General features: G+C 39.6%; 2 protein-coding genes across 3 annotated transcripts; one reads left to right on the top strand and one right to left on the bottom strand.

Moving 5' to 3' along the window:
- The first annotated feature begins 15 nt into the window (after positions 1–15).
- On the top strand, positions 16–5946 carry ATP5MD (ATP synthase membrane subunit DAPIT). The gene is made up of 4 exons (XM_032311887.1): positions 16–168; positions 4057–4152; positions 4241–4333; positions 5843–5946. Exons 2-3 carry the CDS (start codon positions 4066–4068, stop codon positions 4328–4330), a joined length of 177 nt encoding a protein of 58 aa, XP_032167778.1. The 5' UTR covers positions 16–168; positions 4057–4065; the 3' UTR covers positions 4331–4333; positions 5843–5946.
- TAF5 (TATA-box binding protein associated factor 5) lies at positions 5931–19184 on the bottom strand. Of its 2 annotated transcripts, none has more exons than XM_032311879.1 (11): positions 18582–19184; positions 16282–16519; positions 12647–12962; positions 11750–11913; positions 11509–11662; positions 10767–10887; positions 9905–10034; positions 8412–8576; positions 7639–7816; positions 7281–7458; positions 5931–6994 (listed from the first exon to the last, which is right to left on the bottom strand). In XM_032311879.1, the coding sequence occupies exons 1-11, from the start codon at positions 19138–19140 to the stop codon at positions 6777–6779; spliced, it is 2421 nt and encodes an 806-aa protein (XP_032167770.1). In that variant the 5' UTR covers positions 19141–19184; the 3' UTR covers positions 5931–6776. The 2 variants fall into 2 exon arrangements, with proteins under 2 accessions (XP_032167770.1, XP_032167771.1); XM_032311880.1 differs by having other exon boundaries at positions 11509–11644.
- Between the last annotated feature and the right edge of the window lie 493 nt (positions 19185–19677).

Here is a 19677-nt window from a genome sequence, read left to right as displayed (position 1 = left end):
AGAAACAGGAAGCGGAAAGGAGGGACTTCAAGCCATAGCCAACCGACGCTGAAGGCTGAATCGTTCTGGTAGTCCAACGCGTGCGGGGGAGGAGGCTTCTTCCGGCCGGCTGCGGGCTACCTGCGTACGTTGAAGGACACAACCCGCCGAATTGGTGTCTTCTGCAAGGTGGGTGTGTAGACGAGAACCCTGGGTCAGGCCTCGTGCCTCCGCCTTGCGGGGCTGGCATTAAAAATCCGACTATACCTGGTCGAGGAACACAGCTAGGTCTTCGTTGTGGGGTGCGAGGGCAGTGGAGAATGGAAAAGGAATTAGAGATAACGAGAGCCGAGGCGCGAGGGGTTGGACTGGGCTGGGAAGCCTCGGGGCGAGGCGGATAGGAGGTCCCGGAGGCTCCCATGGTTCCCGAAGGCCCTTAGATCGTATATCACAGTAGAGAAAAAAAGAGGCCGGCAGCAAAGGGAGTCCCCCCCCCAAGGTCACCCAGCAACGTAATATTGAATGGAACTCGGGCTTCTGGCCAGATTAACCTCTTTTCCTCTGTTTGCCCATTGCAGTTTATTTCCCCTGTGCTGTGCTTAGGGAGCCGGCCAGCAAGGCCTACTTTAGCGGCCTGCAGCCTTTGTCGAAGGGAGTGTGTGTGGCCCAGCCCCTGCAGGTCGCCAGGCCCGCAGTAAGAGGCTTAGATTTCAGCCTGTATCGACCAGCCGGAAGGCCTTTTCCCGAGAGATAGCCAGAACAGAGAGCTGTATACTTGAAGTGCAAGAGGCTGCTTCTGGTACCCGAGTAGCTCTCGACGTGGCCTCCTTTTACCTCGTGATCTCACCGTTCCAGGTAGATACTCAGACAGGCAAATAGCAGTTTCAGAACACAAAGTAGTGAGGACAGTTGGTCACTTTGGGCTTTTTCTGAAATTCCCGTTTCACAAGTGAAGAAGGACGTGGAAGGCTTCATTAATGTTTAATAGCAGTGGGCCGGTTAATTAGAAACAAGAGGTTGCTGGGGGGCGGGGGTAGGAGGGTTCGGATGGGGTGGCTGGGTGATGGACATTGGGGAGGGTATGTGCTATGGTGAGTGCGGTGAAATGTGTAAGCCTGACGATTCACAGGCCTGTACCCCTGGGGCAAATAATACGTTATGTGTTAATTTTTTAAAAAGAAGAGGAAGAAAGAAACAGGAAGACCCCATGCTTAGACTTCTCTACAGGCTATCTTTTAACAGTGCAATTATTGGTCTTAAGTAATTTTTCCCTTGTTGTGTTTTTATGTTTGGAAAGGGAAGGTTTCAGTTTGAGTTATTCCACAGAGGGTGCTCTAGCTACAAGGGTTCCTGGTCTTTGTCCAAAAGTAACTGCAGTTCCCTGAAGGGTGCAGGCCCCAGTGCTTGTAGGCTTTTGTCCCATTGTTTATTTCACCAGCAACATTTTACTCCCCACTCCTGCTTTCATCTCACCTTCACAAGAGTCTTCAAGACCCAGACTAAATTCCAGTTCCTATAACATGCCCTTCCCAGCAGTCAGATTTAGTCCTCTGTGGAATATCACAGGCTTCCTCCCATACTGTGTGGACAAGTTTAAAGCACTTTAATATTGTTTCATTTGGACACTACCATCCTAAAAATTTTTGTTACACACAAGGTGTGGGGTTATCAGTTAATAATTTGACCAAGCTCCTGTTTTTATGTAGGGTTGCTCCTAGAAACCCACTTGATACCGTAAGAATTCAAAAGTGTGTCATGAAAATGAATGGGGGGGGGACTATTACTTTACTAAGTCTAGTAAAATGAAACCGTTACTATAAAAGCTATATCATGAAGATTTATTTTAATGCTAATTTTCCTGCTTGGGCTGAAATGCCAAGGTCCCTGAGGAGGCCCAAGGAAGCTTGGGTTTCTTTCATTGTTCCAAGAACCTTCTTGAAACTGTTTAGAATTAAGGTCATTTGTCCAAATTTTCATTGCCAATTCTGTGCACGTGAATGCCTCTGAAGGCCTTCTGAATGGTAAATAGGGGGAGTGCCAGTTTCCATAGCAACGACTTCCTCACAGATCTCTCCCTCTTCCATTTCATCAAGAGCCAGCTGAGTCACTGCCACTGCCTACCAATCTCGACCGGACCTCGACCGGCTCGTCTATGTTGCCAATCGACTCGGCGTGGCGTCGGTCGTGGTAGATAGGCGGTCATACATACGAATTGTCAAGTGTTGTTTTGGTGACCTTTGAATGTGCCTTTGTTATTTTTTATTATGACAAATAATATGCCTGTGTAAAATATAGGTACTTACAAATATAACTCCAAAAAGTTTGCTGTATGTTTTTCCAGAGTTTTTCTGTATAATTACAACAAATATTTGGTTTTCTATTATTGCAGTGTCTTTCAAACTTTAGCTTACATCAGAAATGCCTATTAGAACAGATTACTGGGCCCCAGAGTTTTTGATTGCATAGGCCTGAGGTTGGGCCTGAGAATTTTGGATTTTCATCAAGTTTCAAGTGATGCCGTTGCTGCTGGTCTAGGAACCAGACTCTGAGAACCATTTATGTGCTCTGTAATATAATGTCCAAAAATAGATTTTTTTTTTTTTTACTGTTTTAAGATTACAAAGGGACGTCTTTCTGTTTCAGTACATCAGGATCTGTGCACATTGTATTTCCTCAAATGGAAACCATTATTTTCTCAGTCTCCTGTATGTAGATGGACTTTTAGTTTTTCCAGTTTATTTCATCAATAGTATTTCAGTCACTATTCTTGAACCATATAACATGTCTCCCTTCGTGATATCTCTGTAAGGGTAAATTCCTAGAGAACAAATGAACCAGCTACATGAAAGTGTATACTAATTTTATAATTGGACGGGTATTGCAAAATTGTATTTTAGGAAAAGTTGTACCAGTTTATACTCAGGCAACAGAGGAGATGCTTATTTTTCCCAGTCTGGTAGTTAAATATTGGCCTCATTTTACTTTCTTTGATCACTTTTATGTTTTCCCTTGGGTTTTTGTCCTTTATATTTCCCCTTTCCCAAGATAATTAGAATTTTGGCCCATGTTTTCTTCCAGGATTCTTTGGTTTTACTATTTATATTTAGATCTTTTATTTATTTTGCTGTGAGGAAAAGGTGGGGGCGGGGGTTAGGACCTAACGGTACTGCAGCCTAGATGGTGGTCTTTATAACTAGAGTTGACAGATTTTGATAATTTTGGTAGGACTTAATTTAGGTAGCATTTTAGTAGGCTCTCCATCTTTAAGAACTTGAACCAGCATGCTCTTATTCCTTCAACTGTGGAAGTGATCTTCCAGTTTTTACACTCTGATGTGCATCCCTTTTGTTAAAATAATGCTAGTTTTTTAAAAATTGGAGTATAGTAAATGATACTTTCTCTTCCTTCCCATGGAGGTCCTAAGTTAGTGAATGATACTTTCTCTTCCTTCCCATGGAGGTCCTAAATTATTTCATAAGAAAAATTATGAAAGGAGTTGCAAGTTGAGCTGTTTAGCTAGTGGGTACCCTTCTTAAGAACTTTGAAATGTATCACAACCTCCAACTTTCTACTCTTAAAACTGATTGACTCCATACACAGTGTAACATGCTGTAGCAGAGCCAAGAATGAAAATATCAAGCAAGATTGAGTTAAAGGAGAGGGGGCCTTAGAGAAACTGTGTTCTCTTCCTGTGCTAAGTGATTTGATGTATGTTTTGGAATGTTATACAACAGCAACTAAGGTAAAGTCTTCCTTCTGAAAGTTTCTCTTACCAGCAAGCCTCTTTCAACCAACTTTGCTACTTCTGTGTTGGGCAAGGCATTAAAAAAAAACTCATAATTCTTCTGTGCAGTGACTTTTCAGGTTTTTAAGCTTTAAAAACAAACAAACAAACAAAAGGTGCCTGGCTGGCTTAGTTGGTGAGGCATGTAACTCTTGATCTCTGGGTTGTGAGTTTAAGCCCCATGCTGGGTGTAGAGATAACTTAAAAAAATAAAATCTTTGAAACAAAAACAAAACATAATTTTCTTTTAAATTGTATCCAAACCAATTTATTGTTTTTTTTTTTTTTTAAAGATTGAAATCATGGCAGGTCCAGAAGCTGATGCCCAATTCCATTTCACTGGTATCAAAAAATATTTCAACTCTTACACTCTCACAGGTAGAATGAATGTAAGTATTGGTGATACCTTTAAGCAGTTATGTTTTAGAATAATGTAAGTGGCAAAAACTCTTGTTTACTTTCTCTTTTCTTTTTTAGTGTGTACTGGCCACATATGGAGGCATTGCTTTGATGATCTTATACTTCAAGTTAAGATCTAAAAAAACACCAGCTGTGAAAGCAACATAAACAGTAAGGAATTAACATATAAGTTTATAACGGCCATTTTGTTGTTAGGGCTTTTCCCCTCACTATGGAAGTAAATTGTCATTGTGCAAAGTTACATACAGGAGGAAAATACTGTTCATATCCCATAACCTGACAATTTTTGTTAACAGTTTGGTTTGGCTCTTTTTAATATTTTTTCTTTGGTTTCCAGTGGCTATGAGTCATGTCTGTAATATTGTCTTATTACAAATATTTTCTCTATTATTTGAATGCATGAGTATTTATGCATATATGATTTATATCTGTTTCCTATCAAGATTTTTTTTTTAAGATTTTATTTATTTATTTGACTGAGAGAGAGGTACCACAAGTAGGCAGAGGCAGGGAAGCAGGCTCCCTGCTGAGCAGAGAGCCCGATGCAGGGCTCGATCCCGGGACCCTGAGATCACGACCTGAGCTGAAGGCAGAGGCCTAACCCACTGAGCCATCCAGGTGCCCCGAGATTTTTTTTAATACAGATAACATTGCATTGGACACTTTTGAGCATGATGTGTTGTCTGTATGATAGTTTTAGGCTTAACTGCTTTCCCTAAGGGTTAATGGGGCACCCAGCTTTCTTAGAGGGTGTCTCTTGCCCTAGCCAGCGCTGAATAAGCAGTTTCTGATCGTTGTTCATTTGATGAGCGAAAATATCTTTTTGATGAAGTTACACATTTTTTCCATTTGTTTACCCTTTGTATTTTTCTTAAGATTCCCTTTGTTTTTTTCATTTAACAATTGAGTCTTTCTCTTTAGGAAGACCTTATTTCTCTTACATAAGCCCTTTATGTAATAATTATTAACCAACCTTGTAAATACATTGCAAATATATCTTATTTTTTTGCTAGTTTCAGATTTTTATACACAATTTTATATTTTCATTTAATTCCCATAGATTTCATTTTCTTCTTGTGGTACACCACAATCTCCATTTGCCTATGTTTGAGTGAATACTTGTTTTGGTAGTAGATGATGTGCAGAAAACCCAAAACCCAGATCTTAATCTACTGTAGCTCTCCACAGAAAATTTTCCTCTGCTATTAAAAGCTTTTCCGATCTCAAAACTGTTGAGTACATACCCCAGCATGCAGTGGTCCAGGACTTATTCCTGATAAATAGGTAGTCATTGCCCACTTTTCCATATTAGGTACCTCCCAACTTTGGGGAGAGTGATAGTATCCCCATTATAAAAACTAATAAATTTTATCTGATACGTTTACTACTGTTTAAAGTGTACTTTGTATACTAGACTTTTCCAGTAGCATACATTCAGGGTCTTGCTGAAGTCAGCTCTTTTGTTAAAGGTAAACCGTTAGGTTAAACTGTATTAAGCTGTGACATTTTGGGGTGATTACTGACTCTGAGAATCTGATGAATTTGCATTCAATTTCAGCGGGTTCAGGGATAGTCCTGTACTGGTAATGTCTTATACTGAATGTCTTAAAAGTAGAGTTGAACACAATTGTGTCTAAATTATTTTTACTTTTTTTATAGGATTTTAACTTGTACCTCATCTGTTAAGTTCCCATGCCTGGAGAAGCTTTTGTCAGCTCATCATGTGATATTCAATTTGTACAATAAATTATGAACCTGGAAAAGCTGGTTGTCTTTATTTACAATATATCAAAAATATAAAAACTGTACAAAATGCAACAAAGGCAAAAAACTGGCAGTGACTTGGTCTAAATCTTTTAGTTTCCAAAGCAAGGCTCAGTACTGGAGGTAAGCAACTGAAATGTCTGTCTGACTTCAAGTGTACTAGGTTTTATGTAGCTGTTTTAGCTGAAGTAGAACATGGAAGCTAAATTTCTTCACCTGGTTTATAGAGTGTTTGGGTGCACTCAGAATCCAACAGGTATAAATTCAGATGTCAGTGGTTGGTTGTACTTCATCTAGTTCTTAGAAAGAAATTGTAGTTCACCCTACCCAATAACATACATTCCACTAATCATGGGGCAAGCAAAATGTTAGTGGATCATTTAACATAGTACTTGAGTGCCATACAGTAACTACATTTTTACAGCAGAAACATACATGCTCATAGAATTCTTCAGCTAAAATTCAAGATGGTATTACATTACTCAGTTTGAATCTTGAAGCAGGATGAATTACTGAAGTCAATTGATTTTTTTTTCTAAACATAATAAATTAAAATAGCATTTGAACAGAAAATGCATAGTTTCCACACAATCCAAAGCACCATAAATGTCCCCTCCACGAACATAATACCTCTTATTCAACTAACGGAAATTAGTTAAATGTTGCTATAGAAACGTGGAACTGTCCTGTTCAGATTTTCCAAGCAGCATCCTTCCAGATCCATATAGACAAAACATTCTTTGTAGCTTAAATATTAATCACTGAGGTATTTGCTTTTAGTCTCCCTTTTTCAAACAGTAGCTTCCAAAAGGTCTTTAATACCGATGATTTATTGCGGGCTGTAAGCTCCTGCAGCTAGAACCAAGTTTCTTCGAGTAAAATGGAGGTGTACAACTGGTGTTGATTTGGTCATATATGTTCCCAACAATAACTCCTGTGAATTCTCAGGTAAATTTATATGCCCAGTGGCTGTAGTAAAGTCATCGGTCTCTAAATCTTCAAATGCTTTGACAGCATCCCACAACCGGACTGTATTATCCATTGAACCTAACAGGAAGTCAAAGAAAACCATTTAGTAGCATCTACCATATTTAGAGTCTGACATAATTCATATATTTACTGTATATTTATGGTGAAAAAAATCTAAACTTGATTAATAAGCTCTTCCTTCTAAAGGACCATTTCAATCAGTTTAACCTGAGAAGTCAACACACATGTCAGGGGGTACTCTGGAATCATGGCTAAGAGAAGCAAAACCTAACATGGTCAACCTAAGTGTTTCATTTCAACATAACATTTACCCTTTAACACAAAGCCATTTCTAGTCATTTACCTGATGCCAAAATTTCACCATCTCTACTAAACCTAAGTGAACAGACTGTATCAGTGTGGCCTTTTAATTCTCCAACCATCAAACCATGTCCAATATCCCAAAGGAGTACTCTGCCATCTGTGGCTCCTGTAGCCAGGAATCTCCCATTGGGAGAAAATGTCAAGGAATGAATTGGTCCCTAGAAAAGAAGTCCAGGGAAAGAATCAACAGTGGGTTAAAAATATCTCAAAGTAAGAGAAAGAGTTTTAAAGCTTAGTGGAATTGAATAGTTTCTTTAAAATGTGTTACTAGTTAATTTTTGAAATATTTTTATCTCAAAAACAACCTTGTATGCCATAATAATGAAGGTATAAAATACCTTGTGTCCAGTGAATATTCTTACACAGTTTCCATTCAGGACATCCCAGAGCCGCACAGTTCTGTCCGCAGAGCCCGTAGCAACATAATTAGAATTTGGATGGAATCTGGTACAATTCACATCAGCAAGATGGCCAGCAAATATCCTTAAAGGCTGATAATGGTCTGTAGCCCAGAGCCTTTTTAAAAAATGCATTGAAAGAAAAAAAAAAAGTAATGGTTAACTGCCAAAATTCTAAAATAAATATAGAAACACCCATGTGAGATATTAGCTCCAAATAGGTCCCCCTCACTGGCTCCATGAGGGGGGAGAAAAATGGAATGAGATGAAATAACATTCTTAAGGAAAACTAAGTTGATCTAGTACAAAATTTTTTTAAACTCTAGTTCTCTGTATGTACCCACCTTTCCTACCCCAATTCCTAGTCTAACCCATAGAAAAGTGTTTTTTGCTAGTTTTGGCTGCCATAAAATTAGTTTCTAACCTGAGGTACCTCATCCTGAACTTTCAAGGAAATCACAGGAAAACACCAGCAGTGCTCATAGTGGTAGTGAAAATCTAGCTGGTGGGAGCTTGAGGGGGAAAAAAGGACTCTTGATATGGACATAAATGCAGACATAGTAATACTCCCCAAATTAATTTTCAAATAAGGAGCTATAAATGCTGACAATCTCAAAAAGTTGATCCCAAATAACTGAAGTGAAAATAAGTTTGGCTGGAGCTTATAATTCCCTTAAACCATTCTGCCATTCATAAGATCACAATGTTCTTACCGAGCTACTCGATCGTGGCCCCCTGACACAAAATAATATCCATATGGAGAAAACTGTGTGTCCCATACTGGGTAGTTGTGTCCTTTATATCCCACCAAGCAAGTAAATGTTTGAAGACTCCACAATCTAACAGTTCCATCCTCTGAAGAGGAAAGCAAATAGTTCCTGAGAAAAGAGAATGTGATCAAATCGTTACCTGTCCAGTTTCTCTGTACATTTTGAGTATGGTAAGTACAGATAACCTGACATGCTACATCTTTTACTTTATACTTGGAATTCACAGTAGATAACGAAAGTTGAAAGTAATAACAAAAAACTAAAGTTAGCTCTAATACTCTACAACTACTGAGCACATACTAAGTGAGGTTAGATCTTTTTTTTAAGATTTTATCTATTTATGAGACACAGAGAGAGGGATCACACAAGCAGGGAGAGAGGCAGGGAGAGGGAGAAGCAGGCTCCTTGCTGAGCAAGGAGCCAGATCCCAGGCTATGATCTGAGCTGAAGACAGACACTCAACCCAAATGAGCCACCCAGGTGCCCCAAGGTTAGATTATTTTTAAAAGTATAATGGAAAAACCACACTTCTTATAAAAAATTGTACCAAAGGGTACCAACAGAAAGTCGGTCAAAAAGGTTAATTGAGAAAAGCTAAGAAATGTGATATAAGATGTCACTTAAAACTCAACAATTTTTTACTTTAAAATGGAGATGCTCTTTTCCTCTCTTGACTTGCATAAGCAATTAATAGGAAATGTCTTTTTGACAAAAAACACTATAGACATTTAAGTAATAATTTAGCTTTTTCACAGATAAACACAAAAGCTGAATCACTGAAACTGTTAAGGTTTTCACTGAAATTAGAGATTTTCCTCAAGTAAAAATGTATCATCTGGATAAACCCTATGAAGATTTCATAAAGATGAAAATATTGATGGATTGAAAGTTATCCAATTAAGATACAAATGGTTATTATGAATATAAAATTCCCTCCCATTTTCAAAGAATATTAGAGATCATGAAAAATAAGCAAATACCTATTTGCGGGTTTCAAATTCCCTTTTCAGTATCTTCTTAGTTCTTTTGATTACACAAAATCTTTAATTGACAGCTAACATAACTTTAATATCAGGAATCTGTTCTCAATTTGGAGATGATGGAATACAGCAGTAGCCACAAACCCAAGGCAGGAACCCAAAGAAGCAATTCAGCCCCTATCAGGGTTATACAAAAACTGAAGCTAATTTTTAAAACAATAAACCCTGAGGCTGTGCATCTTTGATTCTATAAATCTGGGTATATATTAAGTTGCTATCTTGTACACCAGTACCCCAAGATGAATTAGCAAATGGCAAGATTCTAAAAGATAATGCGGAAGAGGCAGCCATGAGATTTCTCTAACAGAATTTTTCCCAAAATGTTTCCAGTAGTTAACTTAAATATTATCTCAATATAATACAGCAGTATTTAATTTTTCATTGTTTGTATGTTACCTATCCGGACTGAAGCTGGCTCCATAGACAGGCCCGCTATGACCATACAAAATCTTCAACTCACTTGCTGTTTTCTCATCCATTATTCTTTCTAAGACATCATCTGATTCTTTGTCTATGAGGCTAAGATCTAAAACGGTCCAAAAATATTGATATTTTAAAAATATATTCATTTTTTTTAAAGTACATTCATTAGAATATTTCAAGGCAATCACATCATGGTTCAGAAGAACTAACATTTGAACAGTCCTCCTACATACCACCCACAGTGTTGATGCCTTTAACCATCCCAGTGTACAGAAGAGGAAACTCAAGTTCAGGACAGTTAACAATTTGCTGGAGTGCACATAGCTGCTCAGTTCGGAACTATGATTAAAACTCAAAGAAACCTAATATATCATACACAAATGGAAACTATGGAAATATTAAAAGTTTTTTGAAAATGTATTACCTTGTTTAAATAATACATTTAGCAAGAAACTCTTTAAAAATACTAAAACTAATTATTTTTAGGCCATTTTTAGAGCTAAAACAGAAAGTACTCTCCCATTATTTAAAGGCATTTTTAAAATTCACAGGCAAATAGTCATAAAATTAGATTTTAAACTCATAGAGTTTTTTAGCCCAACCCCCTCATTCTACAGATGAGAAAACTGAGGCCCCACAAAGTTAAACCAGTTTAACACCCCAGTCTCCTGATTGCCACTCCAATGCACTTTTTGCTTGGGAATGTTAGCATTTTGAGCTAAAGTAAAATCAAATGAAATTCTGTTGAGATCACAATCTCTTATGCATACTCCATGGAATCCAGATTGGTGTAAACTAAAGGTGAGTTCACATCCTCACAAGTCAACTCAGTTACCTGCTGCTTGTTTAACACTACGAAGCTTTTTGGGTGTCACAGACCACACTCTAACAGTTGAATCTGCAAAACCTCCAGCAATCAAACTAGAATCATCAGTGACATCCACTGCAGTGAGGCCCTGCCAATAAAAAAAATAAAAACTTTATACTACACAATATGGTCTCGGGAAAAAAATTACATCTTAGAAACAACATAATGATAACTCCTTCTCTCATAGAAAAGATTTCATTCTCCCATGAAACACTGTTTGAAAGTATTTACTTTGAGAACACGTCACCATTCACCCCTTTTGTCCTCCAAATTTAAAGCACATGATATGAAGAAAATGTTAATCATTTTTGTACTTTAATAAATATATCCTCAGCAGCTTATTACAATCTATAAAGACATAAAGAACCCTTAATAAAAAGTATTAAGTTTATATAAGCCAAGTTCAATAGAGCTAAACTACAGTTTCCTCCTCCTCAAAAGCTAACAGAATTCTGATCAGTAAAACAAGGGACACACATAAGCAACATTCTGGCACCTGCAAGTTGCTAAAGGTCTTTTCAACATTGCCTTCTAACTATTCTAAGCAGTGTCCAATTATCCTTTCTTAACTTCTGTCTTCAAGCTATATTTACATCAAGAGTTTAAAAAAGAAAACTCCGTCTTAGTTAACACATCTAAGTTTCTTTTAGTGATAAGTCACCATATTACACGACTCTCCCCCCAGAAATTGCACAATTATCCTACTAACCTGGTAAGCATTGAGGAATGTATAGAAACAAATGGAGGGTAAACAGTCTGGCCCAAGGCGTACTCGTTTGGTGGTTTCTTTCATATTCATTATCTTATCCAACTTATCTGAGTCTTTCAACTCTGGAAGAGGGATTCTGTGAAAGAAAAACAGACTGAAAATCATTCTATTAAGAAACTGAATTCTCTGTAATAACAGTTCATCTTAAACCTCCACACATGTTCCTGAGTTTTTCCCTCACCTGTTTTGAGGTGGAGCATTGGGATCTTGTTTTTTGCTTTTGGATCCAATGCTATCTTTTTTAGGCTTCTTCTTTTTAGGTTTTCCTTCTTCATTTTCTCCTTCTTCATCTTCATCATCTAAAGGCACCTCAATTTCTGGCTCTTTTAATAAGCCAAAAAATACCTACAAGTCAAAAGACCCAACATTTTCAAAATTAATATTTCATTCATTAATACATCATTTTCATATCTTGATAGGATGAATCACGATTACAATACAGTAATTTATACCCTGAAACAGATTCTGTACTTATCTACCCAATAGCCAATCTCCCCATCCTCCTTACTAACAGAACCCTGATTTTGTTGGAGCAGCAATATGCTCAGTTAAATTATTTCTGTTCCCAAACTCCCCTGCAGGTAGGAATAGCCATTAAAGTCATTCTGGCCAGCAGATGTACACACAAATATACTGGGTAGGGTTTTAGGAAAAAAATACTGTTTTCCTGATAAGATTTAGCAGGGATATGCCTTCTGTCCTCCCCCTTCTGCCTTCCTGGAATGCAGGTGCACTGCTGGAGCTACAACAGCCATCTGTGAGCACAAAGAAAGCCACATTCTAAAGATGATGGAGGAGAAACTAGAAGGAGCCCTTGCGCCAGAGCAAGAGGGATTTCTTTTGCAATTCATTATATGTATGCAAAATCCCTTGTTTCAGTCACTGTAGTCAGGGTTCTGTTAAATGCAATCATTCCCAAATTCTCACTAATTTACACATCATCCTTAGAACATGAACTTAGCATACAGGGTTCTGTTATTCCCAAGCTAGCTATAAGAAAAATGTGTATATTATGTAGATGGAAATGCTACAGTTTTTCATAATCTGCATTATATAGTTCTTAGGTTTATTCCCATACCTTTGATTTGTTTGCCTCTCGTTTAGCCTCTCCTGCCAAACTTCCCACCATCGCATCTATCTGTTGCTTACTACGCGGCATCCCATCAAAGATGTCAATGTAGAGGTGCTCCTGAACTATGTTCCATATCTGATTGTTCTGTTTCTCCTGAAGATGCCTCTTCAAGAGTTGATACGAGTCACGGGAAATACGCAGAACAAATTTACTTGTTCGAAAATCCAACATGGTCTCATTCCCTTTCATGTGTTCCTTTTTGGTAAGACTAGATAATACTCGTAGGTCATCCTGGTAATAACATTCCTGATCTCCATGGAACCTGTTTCAGTGATTTTAAAAAGTCATTTTTCAATGTAATCATTAAGGGATCTGCTCTCCCCCATATATTTATAAACATCCCAGAATATTTTCAACGTAGCAGTCTGAATAATCCTGGACTAAGCTACAGGATCAGAAGTAACTCATTTCAAAATGATCACAATTCAGTTTCTGAATTCATCCTGAAATTTAAAAATTTAATTCTCTAATGAAATGTACCATTAACATTTTAAGAGAATTTGAAATAAATACCATAAGTGAATGAAAGATATCCACCATTGGTAGACATTTGAATTAGAATTTCTGCTTTACTAAATTTTATGTTCTCTCAAAACCACTTTTAAAAACTTTATTATGGAAAGTTTCAAACATATACAAAAGTAGAAACTAGTGTAATTAACTCAATGAGCCTATCACCCAGCCCCTTATAATATATAATAATCAATTATTATATTATAATTACATTATAATATATATCATATAATAATAATCAATACATGGCATTCTCATAAAACCCAACATTTTCAATGACTTCTTGTATTCTTCATACCAGACACATTTATTAAACATCAGTATAATAATATGACTAAACGACAAACAAATGTTGATACCAAAGAATGAACACTTCCATTTACTCACCAATACCACAGGTAATTAAGTAAAGCTTTCAGCCTTGGTGACAATTAGTAAATTTAAATGTACTTTTGTTTCTATAAATCTTAATATTCCTGATAAAGTAAAATTAAAGATCATATATTTGGCACTCACTAAGAGCAGCAAACAATGCAAAAACATTTAAAGAACAATGACTAAACATAAGATAGGTTCTAGCTCTGATACACAGCCAATAAACTGTTACCCGTGTTACCCTTTTGAGACTCATCAAGACATGAACTAAGGGTTTCTGTTCAAGATTTCAGTGAAATTAGACATCTCAGCCTCTTGGTGTTCACATCAGTTATAGCCCATAACCTCATCTGAGCATGGTGTCTGGGCAATGGCTGAGATTGTCCATAACAAGGAGACAGAGCTCCCCCGGATATTCCAGCTTCCTATGTAAGGAGATGGCTATCTCATGGGACTGGGAGAGAAAGAGGTTTTTTGATGACAATACTGTAAGAAAAATTAGGTTAGAGTGTAAGTTCTGTCATAAACAGCCTTTGTTAATTTTTTTGAAAATTGCTGAGCTACAGAACATTCGCTTTATAAACCTTCTGTTAGGCACCATACAATAATGAATGGACATAATGGCAAAGAAGCTAAGTGTCCGGAGTTCTTTATTCCTGTATTACCACTACTTGTGTTATCTGACAAATGCCGGCTTTTGGGTCTATTGCTTGTACTAAAATGCTCTCATTCAAACTGTTAAGTACTGCCCCCTTTTTAACCACTCCTTTCTTTGGCTTCTATTAACTCAATACCCTCCCCGTTTTCTTCCTACTTCTCTGACCTCTCCTTATACCTCTTCTACTTGGCCATCTCTTCTACTCCAAATGTTGGAATTCCTCAAGGCTCAGGTCTCGCCCTCTCGTTGACTTATTTCATAAACCCCATCCCCTCCCCCAGACAATCTCATCCATACCCATCAATATCACACACAACTCCAATTTATGGCTCTAGTCCCTCTCTTCAGAGCTCCAGAGCTTTCTATATCATTCACCTACCGACCCGGTATCTCATAAATGAGTCAAAGGCATATTCAAATCTGAAGTCAAGATTACTCTGCAACCTGACAAACCAGGTCCTCTTCCAGGGCTTTGTCTTAGTGAAGGACACTCCCCCATCCAGATGGGGGAGCCAGAAACCTAGGGGTTACGAATACCTTCATCTCCCTCACCTCCATATCCAACCCATCACCAACTGCCTCACCAATATGCTACTTATTTTCACAAACACTAATGTACCCTTGTCTAGTGTTTCTCAACAGAACATTTTGGGGCAGAACAATTCTTTGCTACATGGACTATCTGCACATATTAGAACATTTGGCACCCCTAAGCCACCAGCACTTCCCCATTCTAGTCATGACAACCAAAACACCTCCACACATTTTCAAGTAGCCCAGGGGAAGCAGGAATACTACTACTCTGGGTTGAGAACCACTACAATAACCTTCCAAACTGGTCACTCTAAAGTCATTCTGTTCCCCCTCACCACCATCTATTTTCCCAACCGCATAAAGGTCCTTTCAAAATGCAAATCGGGATGTCTGGCTGGCTCAGGTAGTAGAGTGTACAACTCTTGACCTCAGAGTTGTGAGTTCCAGTACCACACTGGGTGAAGAGATTACTTTAAAAAAATAAATAAAATTTAAAAAAATGCAAATCTAATAATGGCAAGGTCCTTCAATGACTTCTGTAGCAGAGACATCTCACTGTCCCCAAACATCCATTTTTTCCTTTCTTCCTCCACAACAGAATACCTGAATATTAGCTGAGGAAGTAAACACCTAGGCAAAGGCCACACATCTTACTTCCCTTGTAGGTAATTGTAGCTGTTGCCTAACGACATAAAAAAAAGGAGGAGGTATGTGCTACCTGGAGGAACGATGTGCCTTCTCAGCTGACTATAGCAGTGATGTGATTGCTCAGAGCCTAAGAGCCATCTTGTACCACAGGAGGAAGCCGCATGACAAGGATGGAAGAGCATCAAGATGGTGAAAGCCTAGGTTCCTGGTAATCAAAGACTCTATACCAGTCCTGGACTGCCTAATCTTTATGAGAGAGAAATAAACTTTTATTGTATTTAAGCCTCTGTTGTTTGGGTTTTCAGTCATTCTCAGTCTAATATAATCCTAACACAGCTTCCTATTGCTCTTAGGATAAAAACAAAATATAAACTTTTATTTTATTTATGCCATTATTGTTGGGGTTTTCAGTGAATCTCAACCAGATATAATGCTACCCAATACAACCCATGACTGTTCTCTGGAAAAACAAAGACCCTCGACATGGCCCGAGAACCTGCTTTTTCCAGCCCAGCTTCGAACCCATACTCAGCTCCAGCCACACTGGCCCTCTTTTGTCTCTGTACCCACCATGATCCTCCCACCAGAGGTGTCACACATGCTTTTCCCTCTTCTCTTCCTCTGGTTAGCTCCTACCCAATTTTCAGATCTTACCTCAAGCATCACTTCCTCTGGGAGCCTTCCCTGACTTCTCCAACTAGATCACACTCCCTCTTTTTAGGTTCTCCTAGCACCAGTTACCTCTCTTTCATGAAATACTTTCGCAGTTACAATCTTACATTTGTTTGGTTACAGTTGTGTATATACATTATATATATGTGCTATATATATAATATATATAAAATTCACATACTTCTCAAAAAATGATTTTGCTTCATTCTCATGTTGATTGTAGACTAGTTCCAAGTACATGTGTACAAACAGAGGATAAAAGAGTTGGGATAATTCTGCCCGATGGCAGTCCAAGGAACATTCAATGAAGTGTTTTAGTCCGCTATAGTATTCTTCATACATTGTGGGGTCTCCTTGTTGGTTGTAGGCTGACAGCACAGCACTGACATCCGGCTGGTCTTCAACGGCTACACTTCCAACTGTTTAAAAAATGAAGAACAACTTTCAAAAAATGTATTTCAAGAATATATACCAAGTGACTAAGGCTGTTTTGCTATGGTCCAGAGGTAAACTGTTTCTTAGATGTTTGTTCCTGTCTTCTCAAAGTCTCTTCCCCAAAGCAATCACACAATCTGTCAAGGGACTGTTTCAGTCCCTATCCAAAACTCCTTCAGCTTGTCCATATCTTAAAATAAAATGTTCAGGTCAGTAACAACAAGGTTCAGTATCTCTCGCTGTCAAATAAATAAATAAAATCTTTAAAAAAAAAAAAAAAAAGGTTCAGTATTTTTCCTGCAGCTACCTCAAAGACAAATTTCATAAAACACGATATGTGCAAATCAAACAATTATATTAATCTCTCAAGGCTCAGTGTAAATGGCACCCACCACCACCAAGACATGCCCTGAAGTAATATTCCCAGATCTCTGATCTACTAAATATTTTGTGACTTTCCTGTAACACATCCTAACCTGTAGGATATGTGTACATCTATCACTCCTTATAAAATGCAAGCATTTCAAGAGTGTGATGGATGAGCCTTATTTGTTTCCAAAAGATAACTCAATCTACATGCTTAAAATAATTCCCATAAACATCATTCCAAGGTAGAAAACATGAGTATTTATTTGGAATATACCAATACCAAACAATGATACACCTGTCAATCTAATCAAAGTTTGACTGTTGGAAAATTTTAGGTTGCAATTATAATACTGCTGTGCTCTTCACTGCACAAATGCTTTAAGTTCTTTTGGTTATTCTGATGGCCTCTTTTCCTTCTTACTGGTTTCTGAGTTATGATAGGTCAAGTTTCTGAAGAGATGAGAGATTACAGAAAAATAACCAACATAATCCATCCATCTTATAGTTCATTCATCAAGTTCAGCATTCAGAAAACATTCCCCTCAGTCACATTTTTGCACATTTCTATTTGTGGGATACAATGCTACATATTCATACTTTACTTCTGGCAATACTGCAAAGATTAGGGCTCATAAATAGAGACTAATTTGGCTAGAGGCTCTGCACTATATAACTTAATACAATAAATGTTTATCATCAGCTCAGGATCACCTTTGAGACCATATGCTGTGTATGAATTTTACTGCACGGACTTTGCAACACAGTTGCTAGGAAAAGGCTGGGGAGGGTGGTCTCAGGTGTTAAGTGTTAGGTATATACATATCAGTAGCAGGCATTATATATATATGTATTATATCTGAGCCTCACAATAACCCATTTTAAAAGGGGGCCAGAAAAACCCCTTAACCTGAGGAAGAGCCGCATCACACAAGTAAAAGCAACAGAGACAAGAGTCTGAACCTAGGTCTGTCCAAAGCATACTCCTAAATGAATGGTTCTCAACCTCTGCCACACATTAATAATCCCTTGGAAGCATATATACAAAAATGAGGATTCCTAGACTCCACCTCTACATGATCTGATTCACTAAGTCTGAAGTGACGCCAAGAAATCTGCATTCCCCAAAAGGTTTAACACCAGTTAGCCTAATATTTTGCGAAATAGTGGCTACACTATGTTCCATCACTCCCTGGCTGTTTGGTCAAAGCAAGTCCCTTGGCCTTTCCGAGTCCGTTTTCTCATCTCTAAAACAGAGGTAACGTCTTAGCTCACAGCGGAATTATGAGAATTAGGATATGTAAAGTATTTTTAGTAATTACTTAAAGAAGCTAGTACAGAACTGTGTAAGTATTGCTGGGTGTTAATGCAGACCTGCCAAGCCTCAAGAACCGAAAAAAGAAGAAAGGGACCAAAACCCTGAAGGTCCCCGCCTCTCAGCGCCCACCCTCCCCAGACATCCCTCTGCTCAGCAGCTCTCCTCAGCCTCTCACTGGAACTGACAGCTTGGAAGAGGGTTTGACTGCGCAGCCGGCGCACTAGCGAAAGGGGCGGGCATGTGGCCCTAGAGGCGGGCCCAGGAAATTCAAAACAAGCCCGCAGAGGTGCAGGCCTGCCAGCTTCAGCCTTCCCGGCTTGCTCCCCCTTCGTGCCCTGCCTCCCCGGGACTCCGCGGCTCACCTTTCCCCGGAGCCGCAGAACCTGTCGCTAAACCCGAGACCGCGGCGGCCCCCGAAGCGCCGGTGCCCGGAGGGTCAGGGGCCGCGGGGCCGGGGGCCGAGGCTGTGACCCGGCTGAGAAGCGTGCTAGCCGCCTCTGTACCGGCGCCGTCCGCCTCTGGGGCTCCAGTGCCCGCCACTGCCTCCTCCAGCAGCCGGGCCTCACGGCGCAGCGCCTCTTCGGCCTCGCGGAGATTGCTCTGCCGCAGGAACTGCAGCACCGCCAGCAGAGTCTGTCGGTCGTGGGGAGCGCCGGCCTCCGGAGCAGCGGCGGGCACCGGGGCCGCCCCCGCCGGAGCAACGGCGGAGACAGCCACCGAGGGTTTGGGGGTCCCACCATCCCCGCCGGCCGACGACGACGCCGCCGCAACGTTCCCGCCGCCGCCGTTGGGGCCGTTGTTGGTAGTGCCGCCGCCACCCTCGCCAGCGCCGTCCCCCGCCTGCGGAGGTAGCAGCGTCGGCGGTCCCTCTGGCTCCAACTTGACCGCCACCTCCGTCTGCTCCTCCGCCAGCGCCGCCATCTTGCGGCTGAGCCACCTCGCGCCGTCAAGCGTGATTGCGTTTTCGCCACATGGAGGGCGGGGAGGAGCGTTTTACGACACCTTGGGAAGGCAATATACGGCAGTAGGAGGGGCGAGAAAGAAGGAGAAAAAGAATAGGAGCAAGAGCAACTTTCAAAAATGAGTGACAGAAAGGCAGGAAGTGGAAGGTGGCGACCGCCGGTAACATTTGACTGTAATAATTGCCGTTTATTGCAGACCAGATATTTTTAGGCACTGTGAGAGACATTTTACATTTTATGACCTCCTTACTTCAACAATCTCATAAGGCAGTATTATCCTCTCTTTACAGGTGGTTGAACTGAGACCCAAAGAGATTGAACAACTTGCTAAAGTCTCGCAAGAAGAAAGTGAAAGTGTCAAGATTTGAATCCAGGTCTAAAACTCAAAAGCAAACCCGAAAGCCAGAAGGAGGCTTCTGAGATACTGGTAATGTTTTATATTTTGATCTGGGTGGTTGTGACTTTTGTGTGTTTGTATGTGTGTGTGTGTGTGTGT

Source organism: Mustela erminea, chromosome 14 (assembly GCF_009829155.1).
Source record: "Mustela erminea isolate mMusErm1 chromosome 14, mMusErm1.Pri, whole genome shotgun sequence".
NCBI lineage: Eukaryota > Metazoa > Chordata > Mammalia > Carnivora > Mustelidae > Mustela > Mustela erminea.
The sequence above is the reverse complement of the archived record's forward strand: the minus strand, read 5'-3'. Positions and strand labels throughout refer to the sequence as shown.